Here is an 18,070-nt window from a genome sequence, read left to right on the forward strand (position 1 = left end):
TCCAACCATCTTACACATGACTCCAATTTTACTGAGGAAAAAAAATCTTAGCTCCAAAGAGCCTGGGAAGCAGGAAAAGATATAAAGAGAGGAGAGAGAGGATCAAAGTGGGGAGAAGGAGAGAGAGGTAAGGAGTCTCAGGGAGAAACTGAGAGCATTGCCAAGGAAAGTGCTTTTCAGTGGACAAGCCTGGATATCAAAGAGGCCAGCATGGGACATCAAAGTCTCTCCATGGGTCTAAAGAAGGGGAAGGAAGGGAGACTAGATGTGATGGTTCCTATAGTCCTGGCCATGCCATGCCTTGGAGCTAGGGCAGGCTGAAATGCACACGCTACTTCCAGTGCCTGCTTTAACAGCATTTCCTGGCTGATGCCTCACCCCTACAAAAAGGTGGTTCTGGATTTTACCTGCCTGTCAGTTGGCACTGTGTTGGGGCCTCAGCTGGGCACAGTTACATCCTGAATGTGTCTGACTCCTGAAGCAATAGGGTTGAGGTGTGTGGGAAGGCCCAGGGAGGAGGTGGAGAATGCTTGTCAGAGTGGAAGGAAATGAATACAGTGCTGGAGAAGGAGAGAACAACCACTATTTACCTACAGTGTATGACCCTCCATTATGTCTCTCAGATAATGAGAGTGCGTAATTTAGTAATATTATTCTCTTGAGATGAAATAAGGCCCTGGGAATCTGCATTCTAGGGAGCTGTCCATGGTCTGATATCTGTTCTGGGTAGTGATGTTCAAGGGTAAGACCAGAGCCTCACCTGAAGAAGAAGAGATCCTGCCCCTTCCTTTGAGTGCCACATATCTATTTTCCCCAGGTCTAATGCATGCTCAACTCTAGTGAATGGGGATGTAAGCATTTCTTATACTGAGCACCCTGAATCATCCAGAAGTTGAAAAGACCAAGGAGTGAGATGTTATGCATCCAGAAAGTTATACTACAACTTTAAAAATATAAGACTCCACCTTTGGAGTCCTTTGTAGGGTATACTGGTAAAGATGCTTTAGGTAATGGGTAACCTCTGGTTCAAATAGATCTATAAATCATGGCATCTGGAGGTAGGGAAGGTTCTAAGTATGTGCTATCAGCAGCCACCAAGGACAGGTTTTTCCATCCTCCATTCTGTCTTCTTTATTCTAAGACTGGATTCCTTTGTGGTCATAGATGGCTGCCAGTGGCAAACAGAGCTACTGCTTCCTTATTAATACATAGAAAAGGAGGCAGAACATCTCTCCTCTAGTCATAGAATATTAGTCCTTACTCTGGTCAGGACAACTTGGAAACCTTCTCACCCTGCACCAATAGTAGATTCTTGGGACAGACTGATCACATACAGGATAGAGGTCTGGAGTTACCCAAATGTCCACCAGAGGGCGTCTCTGGTAGATGCTCCCCTATTCTGTGAGTGAGAAGACCAAGCTTCAGCTCTGGTTAAACCTCTCAACCAGACATGGATGCTTGATCCTCCTGGATTTACCTAACAGAAATTCACAACTGTTGCAAAGTTAATTATCAACAGAAGAATTCATATTCCTCCAAGTTACCTGATTTTTATTCGTCTCCAATAATTACCACCTGGAATTACTGTACTGTTTGCCTCAGCTATCTCTCCCTTCCTTGTTTTCTGACAGGTCTTGCTAAGTAGCCCAGGCTGGCCTTGAACTTATGATCCTCCTGCCTCCACCTCCCAAGTACTGGGATTATAGATGTTCACCTCCATGCCCCATTTAGCTTCATTTCTGATCCATTTTTATTGCAGTTGGGCTCTCCATTCACAAAAAATATCTCCATCTGAGCTACTTTGGGATACCGGCATCATTCTCAATTCATTTCTCAATGAGTCCCCAATGCCCTGGTGGTAAAGGGCTGAAAAGGCTCATTTTATCTGTTAAGAAATTACTTGCCCAATGTGAACACCTTTCCTTTAAGCCATTTTATTCTCTGTGATTGAAGGTGCCATCAGAGCAGAGAAAGGGTAAAAGTCCCTGGGAGAGATCTGGGAGGCTAGGTTTTCTGAAAATGGAAACTCAGACCTAGAAATCTCTGGTTGGATGGGAGCATTTGACCTCCATACTCCCAAGAGGGTTCTAGTATATACTTTTTAATGGATATAAAAACAAAAGTCCAGTGGGGAGGTGGTCTTGAAGAGCAAGTCATGCAAAACTCATTCTTCATCTTGGCAATAGAAGTGACATGTGTCCTCACCCCTGCTATCTGACCTATTCCCACCCCTGGCATTTGCTCCCTCTGATTCACTATGCTCCCAATATACACAGTGATCTCTCAAAATTGCAGACCTGATCACATCCCTGTTCCATTCTCACAGCTTTGACCCACAAAGCTGTTCATCAATGATAAAGGCCCATCTCCCTAGCCTGGCACAAGAGCCTTGCTGCTCTCTCCAAGGCCTCTGTTCTGTGTGGCAGCACACTGAGCCCTGGGCCACCCTCCAACCAAGCCTCCCTCTCTGTCATCCCTGATGTGCTTGTCTTCCTGTGTGTGATGGTTTGAGTATCCTTTCCCCAGAAACTTTCCCTTCTCCCAGGCTGTTAGTCCCCTTCTATCCCTTCTTTTCTGTAACTGACACAGAACACACTGACTTACGTTTGTTTTTTTTAATGGGATGGCTTCTGACTGCCCTCTTCTCTGCGATATTTCTGGAGGGCAGGATCTTTGCTTCATTTGTCTTTTGTATCTCCCTTGCTTATACTACATTAGACACTCAACATACATTGGCTAGTTAGAAAGAAGAATGGAAGGAGGGATGAATGAATAGATGGATGGATGGATGGGTAGATGGGTGGGTAAATTAGATCAACCTCACTTTTTTATAACTCAGTCACTAGACTGCTTTAGGGGCTGCATTTCTACTTTATAGTGGAGAAATAAAATACACTATAATGTAGGTAGGCAGCACCCAGGAGCGAAGTCAGCTCTCTGGCTTCTTAGGACAGGGGAACTGCTCTGTGGCACCCTAGTGTAACCATTAATATAAGCGGTACCTAGTGAGAGTGATAGGATGGGAATTGTATTGTGAGAATTCTAAAGAGGGATAGCCCTTATGTCAGAAAATACCTGAGAAGAGGTAGGTACTAAGCTGCTTCTTACAGAAGAAATAGCTACAGATATGAGGGGAGCCCTTCTAGGTCAGGGAGAGTTCTATAATCTTAACTGGTTGAAACAGAAGAGGGGACATCTGGAAATGGAATGTGTGTAGAGTCACAGTGGGGGACAAGAGTAATGGAGATCTGGACATTACCCAGATGGGGTCAGGAGCCTAGAATGTACATCTATTTTGGGACATTGGAATAAGTGCATGGAGTTTTTATCCTTGCCCAGACAGTTCCTTGGAAATATCAGAAGGCAGAGCTTGGAGGTATGCAGGACTGGCAGAGTGTAGGGAGAGGAGTTAGAATACAGTACTTTACTCTTCAAAGTGCTGCTGGTGTTGAAGGTCACCAGAGACAAAACTAGTGGTTGAAGGTAGAGTCCAATCCCTGCTTAGCCCAGAGCTTATACTCGGGGGCGGGGGGGGGGGGAGAGGAGAGTTGAAGTCTCCAACAGACAGAGCATGCCTCTCTTTTCCTAATATTCCTTCTTCAGCAGGGCTCAGTTATGAGTAAACATCGGTTTGCATATTCTTTCTGGGGAGACTGGGAAGAAGGCATTCAAGGACAGCTCACACCACTGGTTCCATTCAAGTGGACTAACTGGCTTCCTGAATGAGATGGGGGAGAGGACATTAAAGACCATGTGTCCCAGTCCTGGGAATACAGGGAGAACAGAACCAGATGGAGTCCAGAGCCTAAATTAAAGTCCCTAAGATAAAGAAAAAAATGTAATGAAACAAAATTACATACAGATTGAAATTAAGAATGTACAGTCTGACTTTTTACATTTGTTTTTTCCCATTCTTCTGGTTCCAGGAAGGGGACAGAGAGAAAGAAAACAAGGGTCACAATAAGAGATCGTATCAACATTATTTTCTGGAGGTAGAGACACATGGGCAGGGGCCTGCCTTTGTAGAACTGAGCTGCCTCTTTTCAAGAGGAAGGGCATATCATCATTCTAGAATGTGCTTTCTACCATCTCTTCTACTCTGCATTTGCTCAGGAGCCAAAAGTGCTCTGTCTTGGAAACAACAGGACCATGGAGAGCACCAAGGAGCCCTGCAGCTGTGACTGGCTTCCCCTGGCACACAGCATGTTCAGCTCTTGTACTTGGGCTACATGGGTTGTCAGGGTGTGGCAGCATGAAGGCCTCAGAAGTCTGAATGGGGTGCCAAGCCACCATTCAGCTCTTTCCCACCCTACTCAACACCTCTTCATTCGATTCCACTATTCTGAGCCCATCCTGCCTGTCCCCTCCAGACTCAGCCTTCTTGACCTCACTGGGATGTCTGCTCTTTGCCTGGAAGGGGAGAAACCTCTGTTGCTGTCTGGGAAGGTTCTATGGGGAGCTGCTGCCTGACTTGGGGCTGGGTAGAGGGCAAGAGTAGCGCCCTTCCTGGATGGTGTTAGTAGTTAGCATTAATGAGGAGGGAAGGGTGGCCCATTTCATTGAAAGGAAATGAGATTTTTAAATCATTTCAAGGTCTGCATTAGCTCTAAATGGCCTGTAGTGTGGCCTCTGATGGGCTGGTAATTAACTCCCTTGTCTCTAATGAAAGCAGAGGGGCAGCAGGAGGGGATCACCTAATGAAAATGGGGATTAGCTTCCAAGTAGGCCCTAAATAAGAAGGCAGGTGCAGTAGAGAGGGTGAAGGACAGACTTGGCCAACTGACCCCCAAGAGAGGGGCAGCCAACCCATGGGAACTTTGAAAAGGGGTCTAATTTCTCTTCAGTTCCATGAACTAGTGATCACCCCAACCTCGCTTTCTGTAAAGTCAGCCTTGTTTCTTCACTCAGAGACAGCTTAGGAGTGGTGTGGCCTGATGTCTCCAGACTAGGAATGAGGGTTTATTGTCACCTTTGCTGGATTTTGGAAATCAACAGCCCTGTATGAAAGCCCAGGTGAAACATGGAGCATGTCCACAGGAACCAGACAACACACCCTTCCTCCAGGGGGCACCAGATGGGCCTTGTCATTTGACAGCAAACAGGAGCCCACCACACTCCAGCCTGTGAGGCATAGCTAAGTTCCCACCTCTGTCTGTGCCTCAACTAAGCGCTCCTCCCCCATCAGAGCAAACCAGTCAGGCCGACAGGGGCTTGGGCTGGAGAAAAGAAAAGGAGGGCTGGTCCTGCCATTTTCCAATGTCCTGTGGCCCTCTGGCCATTGCAATTTCTTGCTTTTATAGCAAATTGTCTTTTTCCCTAGAAAACTAGTCATGAAGAATCATCAGAGAAACCTGCTTTCTGGATGCATCTCTTGTGCAAGACAGTAATTCCAAGTGTTTGGAACAACCACACTAGAATCCCCAGAAACCAGAGATCCAGCCAATGTGTTCCCAGTTGGTGGCATTGTGGGGCAGAAAGACTGGCGATGACAGCCAAAAACCCAAACCTGATTTTTTGGCATTTTAAGGAATAAGATTTCTTATTAACCTGGAAAACAAAGGAAGACAGGCAAGGAGAAGTAGGTGTCAGTTCTGTGGGGCTTCCTCTCCCCCAACCACTGTGCACACAAGCAGGATCCCAGGCTGGAATGCAAATCACAGGTGTAGGAGGCAGAGCTCTGGGCTAGGAGACCAGGTCCCCAACCTGGATGGCTCCAGTGTGGTCCTGATCATCACTGCTTCTCTGGGCCTCAATTTCCCTCCAATGTGATCCTATTGGATAATATGGTCTTTAAGGGTGGACAAGCAGAAGCCATCCCTACCCACTCAATCTAAATAAACTTTCCTCCAGCTACTGCCTGCCATGTTTCAACTTTAGCTTTCTATTATCTATTTATGTGTTTATTGTCTGTATCTCCCACTGGACTATAAAGCACCAAGGGTCCTGTCTGCCGTGCTTACTGGTGTTTCCATTCCTCAGAACACAGCTCCATGCCTGGCAGGTGGCAAGCACTTGATTCCTGCTTGTTGACTGACTGGTGGACTGGCTTCCTAGCTGAACGAATGATGCTGCATTGGGGCCTACTTCACTGACAAATGTCCATCCTAGGGATTAGACGAGCTGCCTGCCCTGCTTCTCCTACTTAGGATTCAGCACAGGCCAGGCTTGGTGACATGCAATGAAGGATAGAAATGCCTTCCTTTCTGTGTGGTCCCACAGAAGGACCAAACCTCAGCTGAGGGTGGGTTGTAAAATAAAATAGGGGTGGGGTGGAGAATCTGGGGCTTTGTCAGGAGCAAAATCTACTCTGGACTCCCAGGTCCTTCCACTGCCTAGTCTGCCACAGAGGACAGTTTCACAGAGAGCTACTACATGAACTGTGGGGTCAAACCAGACCTGAGTTCAAATCCAGATTCTATGACTAGAATAGCTCTTACAGTTTCTTCAACTGTAAAATGGGGTTGATTCAACTATAAAATGAGGACAGAGTTGAAGAAAGGCTTAAATAGATCAGGCATGTGTGTATTTATGAAATTCCACTTTGCTATCTGGGCTGAACTTTCCTCACTGGTCTGGGGCATAGGTCCCTTCTCCAGATAGCACTCAGATGCCAGGAACACCCTGCCGTGGTGAGGTGAGCGACTGCTGTGGTGAGCCAGGCCTCTGGCAGAAGGGCCCAGGAGCTGCCCTGGAAGTGGGACCAGGCCTCAGACTAATGGACCTCGTGCTGCTTATGTAATGTGGATGCTCCCTGCAGCAAGCACATGTCTGGGGCTCATCGTGAGCCAGCATGGCTGTGTGTGCTGGGGCTCATTGTGAGCCAGCATGGCTGTGTGTGCTGTCTGTGTGCTGAGCAAATGCTCGGGGCAGCCCCAGGGAAGCAGGCGCTGTCTTCATCTCTATTTATTTATTTATTTATTTAACTGTACTGGGGTTTGAACTTAGCTTTGTGCTTGCTAGGCAGGCCCTCTACTGCTTCAGCCATGCCTCCAAGCCCACCACCCCCCTTTAAAAATGAGGACACTCCTCTATAAAATGAGAGCCAAGTAACGGTTCAGGCTGCCCAGCTGCCAAGTGGGGGAGCTATGATCCAAACCTACATAATCTGGCCCCTGGGCCTGCACTTAACCACCAAGCAACACTACCCTTCCCATTGTTGCTGCCTCACACCTTCCCATCCTTTCAGTCAGAAGCCTCTTCCCAAACCCTTCTCCCATTCTCTCATCTCTCTCTTCTCTGTGTCTACCTCTCTCTCCCTTTCCTCTCTTCTCTCCTTTCTCTCTCTCCATTTCCCTGTTTCTTTCTCCCCCACTCCATATTCTTTCTTAGCTCTCCCTCTGAACCTCTCCATCTCTGTTCTGCCTTCAATCCCTGATGCCAGTATGGGTGCTGGAAGATAGACAGCAAGGCTAGGACAGAAGAGGGGACTTCAGATTCTGAGGAGTCCTCTACTCCCTGTGGGGAAAGCCCCAATATTCCCCAAGTGCAGCAAGGAAACCAGTAGAACAAGAGGCATGGCATGGGACTGCCTCGGTTCCCCCAGCATCTTCAGGTTCTAGGAGACAAACTGAACTTGACCAAACTGTAGGAAATCCCGGCCCCTTAACATGGCCCCCCACCCAGCTCACAAAGCAGACTCAGGAGGCTATAACTAACAACCATAAAGGACCCTGTGGACCAAGTTGCTCTCTGGAATCTAGTTGTGTCCCAGACAAGAGATGGAGATGGAGGCAATGTCACTCCCAACCCCAGTGCCTCAAGGAACCAAAGGGCTCCTGAATCCCTGAGGGACCCCGGTTTGCCCTAAAACGGCCACAAGCTCTACAAAGTCCAGGGCCAGGGGGATAGTTGGGGACTTAGTTGTTTGTCCTGAGCCCAGAGCACATGAGCTCAGAGAATCAGGGTCTGGGCAGCACCCACGGATAGGTAAGCAGCCTGGGGTCTGGATGGGGAGAAACTGGCTTTTTGGGGAAACACAGCAGAAGGAGGCTTTCCACAGATCTCATGAAGGATAAGGGTGGTGCTCAGAATGAACACCACTGAGGGAAGTACAAATCACTTAAATCCAAGTCTGTCCCCCATCCCACTTCTTTAGAAACAGGCTCATTTCTCCCTCCCGGGCGGCAGGGTTCCCTTCTTCCTTTGCCTGCCTGGGCCATGGTCCAGCCCTTCCTTTTGCCTCTTCCCAGGCATCCTGATGTCTGCTCTGAGCAACAGCTGCTGTCCCTCTTCCTGGGTCTGCCCCTAAGCCCTGGAGGGAGGGTCATGAAGGTAAAAGGAGCTCCATCAAGGAAAGTCCCATGCTTACTCCAAGAAGGGGATACAGGTGGCAAAAGAGTGGAAAAAAGCTTGACAGAAAACTTATTAGTTGAGCACTGGATTCACCCAATGGAGGTTTTGTCTATGTTGGTGATATGGGGACCTTAAGGAAGCTAAACATGGTAGAAGCAACCAACAGATTCAACTAAGTTGGGAACAGACCCACTGGTCGGATGGGCTGGCTCTTGCTGGGTGACAAAAATGACACCAAGGAAGAAGCTAAAGAGTAATGTACTCTGGCCTGGCATGGTGGCACATGCCTGTAATCCCAACCATTCAGGAGATGGGGATAGGAAGATTTCAGTCTGAAGCCAGCCTGGGCAAAAGCATGAGACCCTATCTGAATAAAGAAACCAAAGGCAAAAGGACTTGGGATGTGACTCAAGTGGTATAGCACTTGCCTAGCAAGCATGAGGCCCTGAGTTCAACTCCCAGTACTGCTAAACAAACAAGCAAACAAGCAAACTACTCTGGTATCAAGAGAGCCAAGAGGACAAGTGCAGAGACGAGGTTTCTTCCTGAGCTTCTGATTAACTAGCTCTTTTCTGGGTGTTTCTCCCTACCCCCTCCCTTCTGTGTTTCATCTAATTATTTTCTCATGATAAACCAGGTTTGACCAAGTAGTTTTCTGAACCAACCCATCTTCATATTAGCTCATCTTTATTCATTCATTGTCAGGAAATTCTAGTTTTAGAGGTAACTGATAACTAAATATTTACTCACAGACTGACAGCATTCTTTCAGTGGCATTTTCTCCAAGGGTGATGTGCAGTTGCAGCTATGAAGTATCTTTCCTGAGCCTGCCCTCTTTTGGTACCCAGATGGGTGGTCCTGGGGCTCAGTCTGTGTCAGATTTAGTTAGTCTGCCCATGAATGGTCTCTGATAGCATTAAGGTAGAGAGCAATCACCTCTTCATAGTCATGAGATCTCCCAGGCAGAAATGTCACACGGATTTCTACTGGTAGCTCCTATGTGGGATGTGGGATGTGAAACAAGATTTCAGGACTTGGTCCAGGAAGAGACAGGACCCACGAGAGATTTTGTAATAAGTGTTGCAGCAGAATCAAGACTGGAATCACACTTTTTTGCATACTCTGTGTTTTGGCTTCCCAGGGACTGGTGACAGAAGCAGGTACCATATTCCACAGGGCCCAGGAACCTTGTCATGATATCTCAGACACCAGGCCACCAAGGAAGGTAAGGAAGTGAGACAGGATCCCAGGGGCTGGTTGTAGATTGGCTATAGTACAACACCTGTACCCACGTGCCCCAAACATAAGCTGCTGTGGTCTCCAATGGTTCCTTCTCAGCTCTCTCTGGCCTCCTGCCACCTCCCCCAACCATCTGGGGCTGCAGCCCCAAGCAGAACCAGGCCAGGACAGTGCATACCCAAGTTTCTCCTAGTAGCAGCTGGGGGGAGTGTCAGGCTTTTCCTGGGTTGCCTTCGGCAGATGCAAATCCTCTCTGGGTGCATAATCTCCAGACTCCAGAAGACACTCCAGCCCTGCCTTGGTTGCCCATGCTACAGACAGAGCTCAGTCTCTGCTGCCCGTCCCCTGCTCTGCTACTGGTTTCACACCTGTTGAGGTAAGGCCTGCCTGGCCTCTTCTTCAAAGCATATAGAACTTTCTAGTGAGGTGTTTCCACCCTCATGATGCCCAGGTTGGGGGTCCCAGTTCATGTCAGCACAGCACTTAACAGTGTGGCTTTGAGCCTCATGGACTGATCTGGGAATCAGACATCCCCATTTCCTGCACAGTAATTGGACCATGATGCTGGGTGTGGCACGTCTCTTGCCCTGTTGAGCAGGGGAAGCCCCCAGATGAGATCTGGGGTGGACAGAGTGGGGCTGGAGTCTTCTTAGAAGGCCACCTCTGCTTCTAGGGGCTTTCAACCCTCCCTGCCTGATTTTGAGTCTATCTCATTGTGAATAAATTAATTGTTGTGCAACCTAGAGTGGTGAGACAAGTTAATTACATAATTACTGCAAAATGACATGTTATTTCATGGCTGCAATATGGTAACTCTGTTGGAAACAATTGTAATTGCCCAGAAACTGCATTCGAGTGGCTCTGTTATCTCTCCATAACCATGTAATTAACTTGTGTTACAACTTTATCTGCAGAAAACTCCAAAGTTAGGAGTTGGGGTTCTTGGGGTAGACACAGCCATTCTAATCCTAAGGTCACAGGGAGAGTCCAGCACTGGGAGCTCTGCTATATTCAAGGAAAATAATCTGGTTTTTCAAGTTGAGTGGCTGAAGGCCTCTCTCTCTCTTTCTCTCTGCACCCAAACTCATTTCCAACCTCATGTCATCAAATATAGCCAGTTCCACAGTGCTACAGATCATATCACACAAAAACACCTACTGTGGCCATACTGACTGGGCCTATGCGTCTCTTCTCTCCTATGTATAAGTACAGCTCCTTAACAGAAGGTGGTTGGCCCCAAAGTTGAAAACTCCTGCCCCAAAGCCACTAGCTCTATCCATCCTTTCCCATGGACTGGGCCAGTGACCACAAAACCATGATTTGAAGAGGCAGTCTCCTCCAGACACCTATAAGAGTTCAGCTGTCCTTGTACTTATGAGAGAAGGAGCAGGCCTGGGAATATGGTGTGAGGGCCTAGGCCAGCTGGTTCCCTGGCAAGGGGCAGGCAGAGTTGAAAGCAATAGTCTGATTCCACCAGCCCTAGGCTTTGGGCTGTGGCCATGGTGAAAATATCCTTTGGGGAAGAGAAGCAACTGGGCCAGTGGTGGGGAGCCTATCCACACAATCTTCCCTGTCCAGTGATCCACTCCCTTCTCAGCTCCAGGCTCTGTGCTCAGCACCATGGTAGCATCCCTGTAGACCTGCATAAACCCAGCCCAACCAGGTAGGTGGAAAACACCCTGGAATGCTGCTGGTCTGACTGTCTCTGGCCTGGGCTGAGTGCCTGCTGGCCTGCCTGTCTGTCTCTCCTACCACCTGGCACAAGTGTCTATGTCTGACTTTCCAGAATCACTGCAAGTGGCCTGAGTCTGCTGGAGGGAACTGGTCCATCCCAGGTCCTCACCACAATGTGCTTTTACTTATTTGCCTGACTTTTGCTTTCTGGGCCCATGACAAACTCCTCAAGAGCAGGGACTATGTATCATCTGTTATTCAACCTGTGTCTTATTTGCTATGGGTCAGCCCTGTTTGCAGCATGGGGTAAAAACTTGTAATAGACTGAGGTTTGCTTACTGACTGAGTTACTGACTGGATGCCTCCAACCTGCATGGACTGAGTCAAAGAGAAATAGGATTGTCTTCCTTTACCCACAAGAGCAGGAAGCTAGACCTCAGGTCAGTCCCAGGCTCATTTGTCACCTTGAAAGGGAAGGGGAGTTTTTTGGGGGGGTGGGTAATACCTATGATAGGGGGCTCAGGTTGTGGAGTCCTACTATGGAACAGGTGAGAGCTGGGTCCCCATCTGTGTGTAGTACCATAAGGGTACACAGGGCTTTCTTTTGCTTCTCTTATTAGAGACTTGCTCAAGGGCAAGCTGTATGCTCTGCCCAGGGAAGGGGTGATACCCTAGTTCTACCTGTGGCTGGGTAACTCTGAGTTGTTCCACCTTCTTTTCCCCATAGACAATCTGGCACCTCCTGTTGGGCAACAGCACATGCTAGAAGCCCTACCCTCTGTTCCATGTCCTAACCCTGAGGGACAGAGGTGAGAGGGCCCCAGATCTGTGTCAGTCATGTGAACAACGCAGAGTAACATCCCCGGAAACATTCATAAGTTTAATCCACGCCAGTAATAAAATCGCGTTACATTTCTCATAAAATAAATGTTCCCATTTATATACAGAAGACAGACTGTACAGGCCCAGCCTGGCCCCAGGAGGGGTCACAAACAGACGGGCAGTGGCGGTGGAGGAAGGGTTGCCCTCTCATTGAGGATGGAGAAGACAGTGGCTGGCCAGCCCACGTTGGCAGAGTGGCTGGCTGGCCTGCGAGGCAGGTGGGCAGGCAGGGAGACAGACAGATGGGCCTGGAGGCCAGGTGCCGGGTGTTACTGAACCTGGGATTCGAAGGTGCCATTGAGCTGCCCCTCCTCATAGTCCATCTGACACAAGATCATGTTGTTCTTCAGGAAGAATTTGTCTCCCACACAAAACCTAGAAAATCCAAGCAAGAGAACGAATCCATGGGGAGGGTCCCAGTAGGCAGCAGGACCCACCCTAGCATAGGGGTGGAGGTCATAGGGGAAATTTACCCCTTGAGCTTTCCAGAGAGGGTTGAGGAAGTCCGCAGAAAGCCTGGGAAGTTACCTTCAGCCAGGGCCTGAAACCCGGGGTGGTGGGACAGACAGTCAAGCCAGGGCCACAGGCCTCCCACCATCATATTTCCCAAGGAAGTGAGGGAGCATTCAGCAGGCAGGCACAGGAATAACCTATCCCAGTCCCAGAGCAGAGGCAACAAAGAGAACCATGAGACAGAAAAGGACAGAATGAGGACAGAGATGGAGAAGAGAGATGGGGAAAGAGAGAGGGATGAAACGGTTGATTCTCCAATCCCTCTGTCCTCCTCCCCAACTGCAGAGGACAACTCATTAAGGGCATGCTTCCTCCAAACAGAATCTGTGGGTTACCTGCAGCATCCTCCTGGAAGGTAGCCCTGTTCCATTTCTTCTCCTACCCAATAAAGACCATGCTCTGGCCCCAAAGTCTGCCACAGTACTGGAGGATTCCAATCATTTCCTCAAAGAAGTCCCCAGGGTGGCTAAAACCCTTACTAACCCCCAGGGTCATTGGTTCAATCCCTACAGATCCAAGTTCAACCACCAGGTGGTGCTGTAACTTCACCAAGCCCTCCCAGCAGCAGGTCTTGCCAGAGCCCCCAACCAGACCAGTATTCCCTGCAGATCCCTCTGGGCCTCCAACCCCTCCAACCCCCTGGCACACACACCATGGAACATTTGTATGAGTTCCTATTTGAACTCCCCCAGGGCTTCCAGCAGAACTAGGACACCACAGAGCCCAAAAGATTACAAAAGAACCAGATTCACAGGAGTGGGTGATATTCCCTGAAGGGATCTCACACTGTAGGCCTGAGAAGCCCCTCTCAACAAGACTGTACGCACATCACATGCATGTGTTCATGGCTACAGGTTTACAGAGCACACACACATTACCTCTTGAACGTGCACACTCACCTCATCAGTATACACAGGATGCACCTACTTGTACACAGACAACCAAAAACACATGTGCATGTTGATTCCATGTAAATGTACTTACTTGTACAGAGACATTTTAAAATACACACATGTGTACTTACACTGTGTATACACAGAAAACTCATGCATACCCCATCATTACTTCCACACAGAAACGTGCCACACAAATATGCATACCCACTGTAGGAGGACACACATTTGATTACAGGGTTGAGATGCACACACAAAACATCACATGCATACTTGCTCATGACCACGTGCACACACTCATCCCCAAACACACAGAATGCATGCTTGCACACATGCCTCCACAGCACTCCTGGCCTGACAAGCAGGCCTCAGGCTGTCATCTGGGGAAAGTGTTCAGTCACCTTGGGTCCAGCACCCACCTCTGGTTGCAGAGCTGGCAGGCAAAGCAGTCAAGGTGATACACATTGTCCCGGGCCCTCATCACCATCTCGAAGGCTGGGATCAGCTTGCTGCAAGCAGCACAGTTTCCTGTGGTGCCGAAGAGCCTGCCAGGGGAAGGGCACAGAGGGCTCAGGGGCCTGCCAGGGCATTGCCTCCCAGGGCTCTGCCCATTCCCTGGTCGCCCTGTGGGCATGGTAGGTGGGCCTGGGCTAGGGGGTAAAAGACCTAACTGCATCATCTAGATTCTGCCAACATACCAGGCCTTAGGAAAATTGTCATCCCACCCCTGGGAGGCTGTGTAAGGGGCCAGGGGTAGCTAACACTGCCCATCCCCAAACCCTCCCAGCTCCTACTGGGGTCTCTCAAACACCTGGCTGCCAGAAGAGCACTGGCCTGGGTCCTGAGCAAGGGCTCCAGACCCACACAAGCCTAAGTTTCAGAGACAGTCTGCCCATCATGGGCTATGTGTCCTTAGATAAGTCACTGAGTCACTCTTTGCCTCACTGAGCCCTGTTTACCTCAACTGTCAAATACCAAAATTCACCATAGCAGTTATAGTAAAAACAGCTGTAAACCTTCACAACACATTTGGCAAACCCCTAGGTGGAGTCTCTGAAGGTCAGGCACTGTTCTAGGGGCTTACAAAGATCACTTCATCTGATCCCAATGCAACCCTGTGGGGTTGACACTTACATTATCCCCAATTTTCAAGGTAAGAAGAATGAGTCACAGAGAGGTAAGCAACTTGCCAAGGGTACATGGGCCTCGCTCATCCAGGGCAGGTGTGGGGAGGTGTTCCATATCACTGCTCAATGCAGCTTCCTCATCTTTAAATTGCAGTGCTTTATTAAATCCTTTTTCTGCTATTAACTCACTGTGTGGCTTGCCTAGGTCCCCTTTTCCTTCCCCTGAACCTCAGTTTATACTTCTGAAAAATTGGGATACTGATGATCCTGTCCAAAGATACTTCTCACACAGAACTGATATCCAAAGGAAGTTCCAAGAGCATCTGGCACAACAGCTCCTTTGAGGCAGGTACCTCTCCTGTCATCTGCTGACCACAAAGCTCTAGGGACAGAGAATTCATTTCCTCCTCATGCAGGCCAGCCCTTGGCTGGGCACTCCAGTGGTCTGAGCCAACCATGCTCTTTCTTGCTTCTTTCCTACATATTGGCCAAGCTAGCCCCAAGTGAGGCAAGGGGGCTGAGAAGTGGGTGGGAGGCCCCTCTAATCCCTGATCTGTCCAGCTCAGGCGCCTGCAGACACTTGGCTCCATTATTCATCAGCCTGAGCTGCCTGGTGGCTCAGATAAAGGCAGACAAAGGCTGGGCCACAGAATCTGCCTGCCAACAGGGGCCTAGTCTGCCATGAGCAGTAGCTGCAGAGAGGCGTGCTCTGGATAGCCACTTCTCCAATGTGATCCACTGGCCTACCAGGCCCAAAAAGTTATATATAAAACAACAACAAATCTTTAGTCTCTAGTAGCTGGCAGGGTCTACACTGCTATAGGTGCTGTGGCTCTCCTGACTAGCCAACCTGTCCTGCACTGTAGCCCTCCTTCTCCAAGTCCTGTGGACCATCCCTAAGGGTCTATGGTCTGCCACCTCTCCCTAGCCTGGTAGGTTCAGCTGCCCTCGTAGAGGCCCTAAACCTTCAGACTTAAAGACCTTTGTCAAGTCCTCAAGAGGTGAATTCCCAGGGGCATCCCTAACCTCTTTCCTGACCTTGGCCTCTCCCTTATAGCTCTGGGAGAACCAAGTGAGCCACAGATTCTGTTTTAATGGATCAATTGTAATACTCCTGCAAAAGGCAGAAGTTAAAAGAAAAGGTATAAGCAGGTAAATCTCAAGCTCTTCGGGGAAATAGGGGCACGTCTACTGATAACCCTGGCCCCCTCTACCTTGCCCTGATGAGCAGAGGGAGCCTCATGAGCCCTTGCCCTGACCTGTTAATTAATGCAATGGGCCTTTCTTGCTCAGAAGTCCCAGCCACCATCCAGCTGCCTGCGACAGAGCCAAATGCAGGCTCTGGTTCTCAGCCAAGGCCCCTGCTTTGTGGCCTCCTTCCAGCCTTGCTGATGTCATAAATGGCCTAAGGGAGGGTTAATTGGGGGAGGCAGCCTCAGGGGATGGGATCCAGGTTATGGGGGAGCTCTGAGGATGCAAGGCAAGGAAGCATGATTCTTTTCACCACTTCACAGGGAAGTAAACTGAGATCCAGAGACGGTTGGAAGCCAAAGACTCAGAGCTGGTGCAAACCCAGGTCTTTGAAAGCATCATAGCGTCCTAATGAATGCCTCCTTACCAAGCCTCCAGGGCAAGTGGAAGTGTAATCCCAAGGACCACCTGCACAAGGAGGAAACTGGGCTCTGGGAGAGAGGTGGGCAGGAGACTGCATTAGCGAGGAAGGCCCAGGCAAGTCTGAGCTTCCTCACTCTCTCCTCCAAGCCCCTCTGAGGTGTCCCCTCCCAGATTCCAGGAAGAGGTAGATCAGAAACACCTGGCAAGGGCAGAAGCCAGGCTGGTGCCCACGTGAAGCTTATCTCCAGTGCCCAACAGCTACAAATGCCTGACTGTAGTATGCCTGGCCCCAAGTCCAAGAAGATGAAGAGATGGGTCTACCCCTAGGTGTCTCCTCGGTCATCTGGGGGTTGTAGCGCAGGGTGAGATAGTGCACCCTGTGTGGGCCATGCACACAGTGTGCTAAGTCTAGAGTCAGGGCAGAATCCCACATGCCTGGAAGGACAGAGAGAGAGAGAGCTTTGCCTGCAGGCCAGGGCAGCAAGGCTGGCAGCTGGGCTCACCTCAAGTAGTCACGGCGGCACAAGATGAGGTTGGCCTTGGTGTAGAGGGTGGAGCCCACCTCGCCCAGGCGGCAATCACAGCAGGCACACTTGAGGCAATCTTCGTGCCAGTACTTGTCCAGTGCCTTCAGTAGGTAGCGGTCCTTGATCTTGCGGTTACAGCCCGCACAGCCCTTCTGCTTCCCTTTGGGCTGGACGGAGAGCATCGGCACACCTGTGGATGGATAGCAAACAGATGGACACAGATCTGGCCTATGGCTCTGGGCCTCAGGGCACACTCCTTTTCTGGGGATGGGAAGTTCACCACTTCTTTCTGCTGCCTCTTCTAGGTTTGAGGTTCTCGGGAACCCTGATTTTCTATTTTCTTCCCAGTAACTTCTTACTCTGGTCCCAGGGCCTGCTCTTTGGGAATTACAGCATGGCCTGTTCTCTCCACAGGGAGCCCTGAGTCTGCTCTGCTCCAGGGCACACACACAGCCCCAGGCCTGGCTTCTCTGAGCAGTTTCTCCCCTTTATAGCCACTGTCCCTTGCGCAATCTGATCCAGGTAGGCCCAAAGCCCTCCTCACACAGCCACCATCCCATGAATCATCAACAATGGGCCTAAGAATGAAGTCCATTAAAACTTCCAGACCTTTCTTGTCAACTCAAATCTTCCTCACAGCGAAACAGTCGATGTACACTTGAGCATTGCAACCTGGTCAGGCTAAGCCTCTTTTGTGCAGAACTGCAGAAGTGTCAGGAAAAGAGTAAGTGGTTCTTGGGATACTCCCAGGACGGAATGGGCAGCTCAGAGTCCCTGCCATTGTCTATGGCCATACCTCCCTAAATGTACCCATCTCATCTGATCGCAGAAGCTAGGCAGGGTGGGGCCTGGCTAGTACTTGGATGAGAGAGCTCCTGGCATTTGCAGGGAGACAGCTGGCTGACCTGTTTGGAGTTCCCCTTGGGAACACTTCAGCCAGAGTCAAACTTCCACTGCCCTGGCCTCTGAGAGGGGCTGGTTCAGAGTCTTTGCAGCCTGGTTCATTCTACCAAGATAGGAAACTCTGAGGCACCAGCCCCCCTAAAAACCCCCATGAGCTTCCCAAAGCACAGGAAAGCACCAAGTACAAAGGGCAGGACTCTCGATATGGGCAGTCACCTTGTGTCAGAGTACCCCAGCAGGTGAGCACTCATGCATACCCATAGACATAAGTACAATAGGCATGGGTCCCGTGAATGAACTGTGCCTAGTTCCTTCCCCTAGGGCCATCAGGAGAGGCAGCTGAGAAGGAGATGGGGACAAATGTTCTCCAGGGGCCTGGATATCCACAAGGAGCCATGAGGCTTGA

At 49.6% G+C, this 18,070-nt stretch overlaps 1 protein-coding gene across 10 annotated transcripts in view; it reads right to left on the reverse strand.

The window, feature by feature from the left end:
* Positions 1-12,059: 12,059 nt before the first annotated feature.
* Lmo1 (LIM domain only 1) overlaps positions 12,060-18,070 on the reverse strand; it is a 49,092-nt gene continuing 43,081 nt past the window's right edge. For all 10 annotated transcript variants that reach the window (XM_074041045.1, XM_074041043.1, XM_020151539.2 and 7 more), the window contains 3 exons: positions 16,738-16,951; positions 13,913-14,038; positions 12,060-12,462 (listed from right to left, as the gene is read on the reverse strand). In XM_074041045.1, coding sequence (XP_073897146.1) covers positions 12,357-12,462; positions 13,913-14,038; positions 16,738-16,943 — 438 coding nt within the window. In that variant the 5' untranslated portion in view covers positions 16,944-16,951 and the 3' untranslated portion in view covers positions 12,060-12,356. The remainder of the gene's footprint in view (positions 12,463-13,912; positions 14,039-16,737; positions 16,952-18,070) is intronic.

The sequence above is a fragment of the Castor canadensis genome, chromosome 1, assembly GCF_047511655.1.
Source record: "Castor canadensis chromosome 1, mCasCan1.hap1v2, whole genome shotgun sequence".
Taxonomy (NCBI): domain Eukaryota; kingdom Metazoa; phylum Chordata; class Mammalia; order Rodentia; family Castoridae; genus Castor; species Castor canadensis.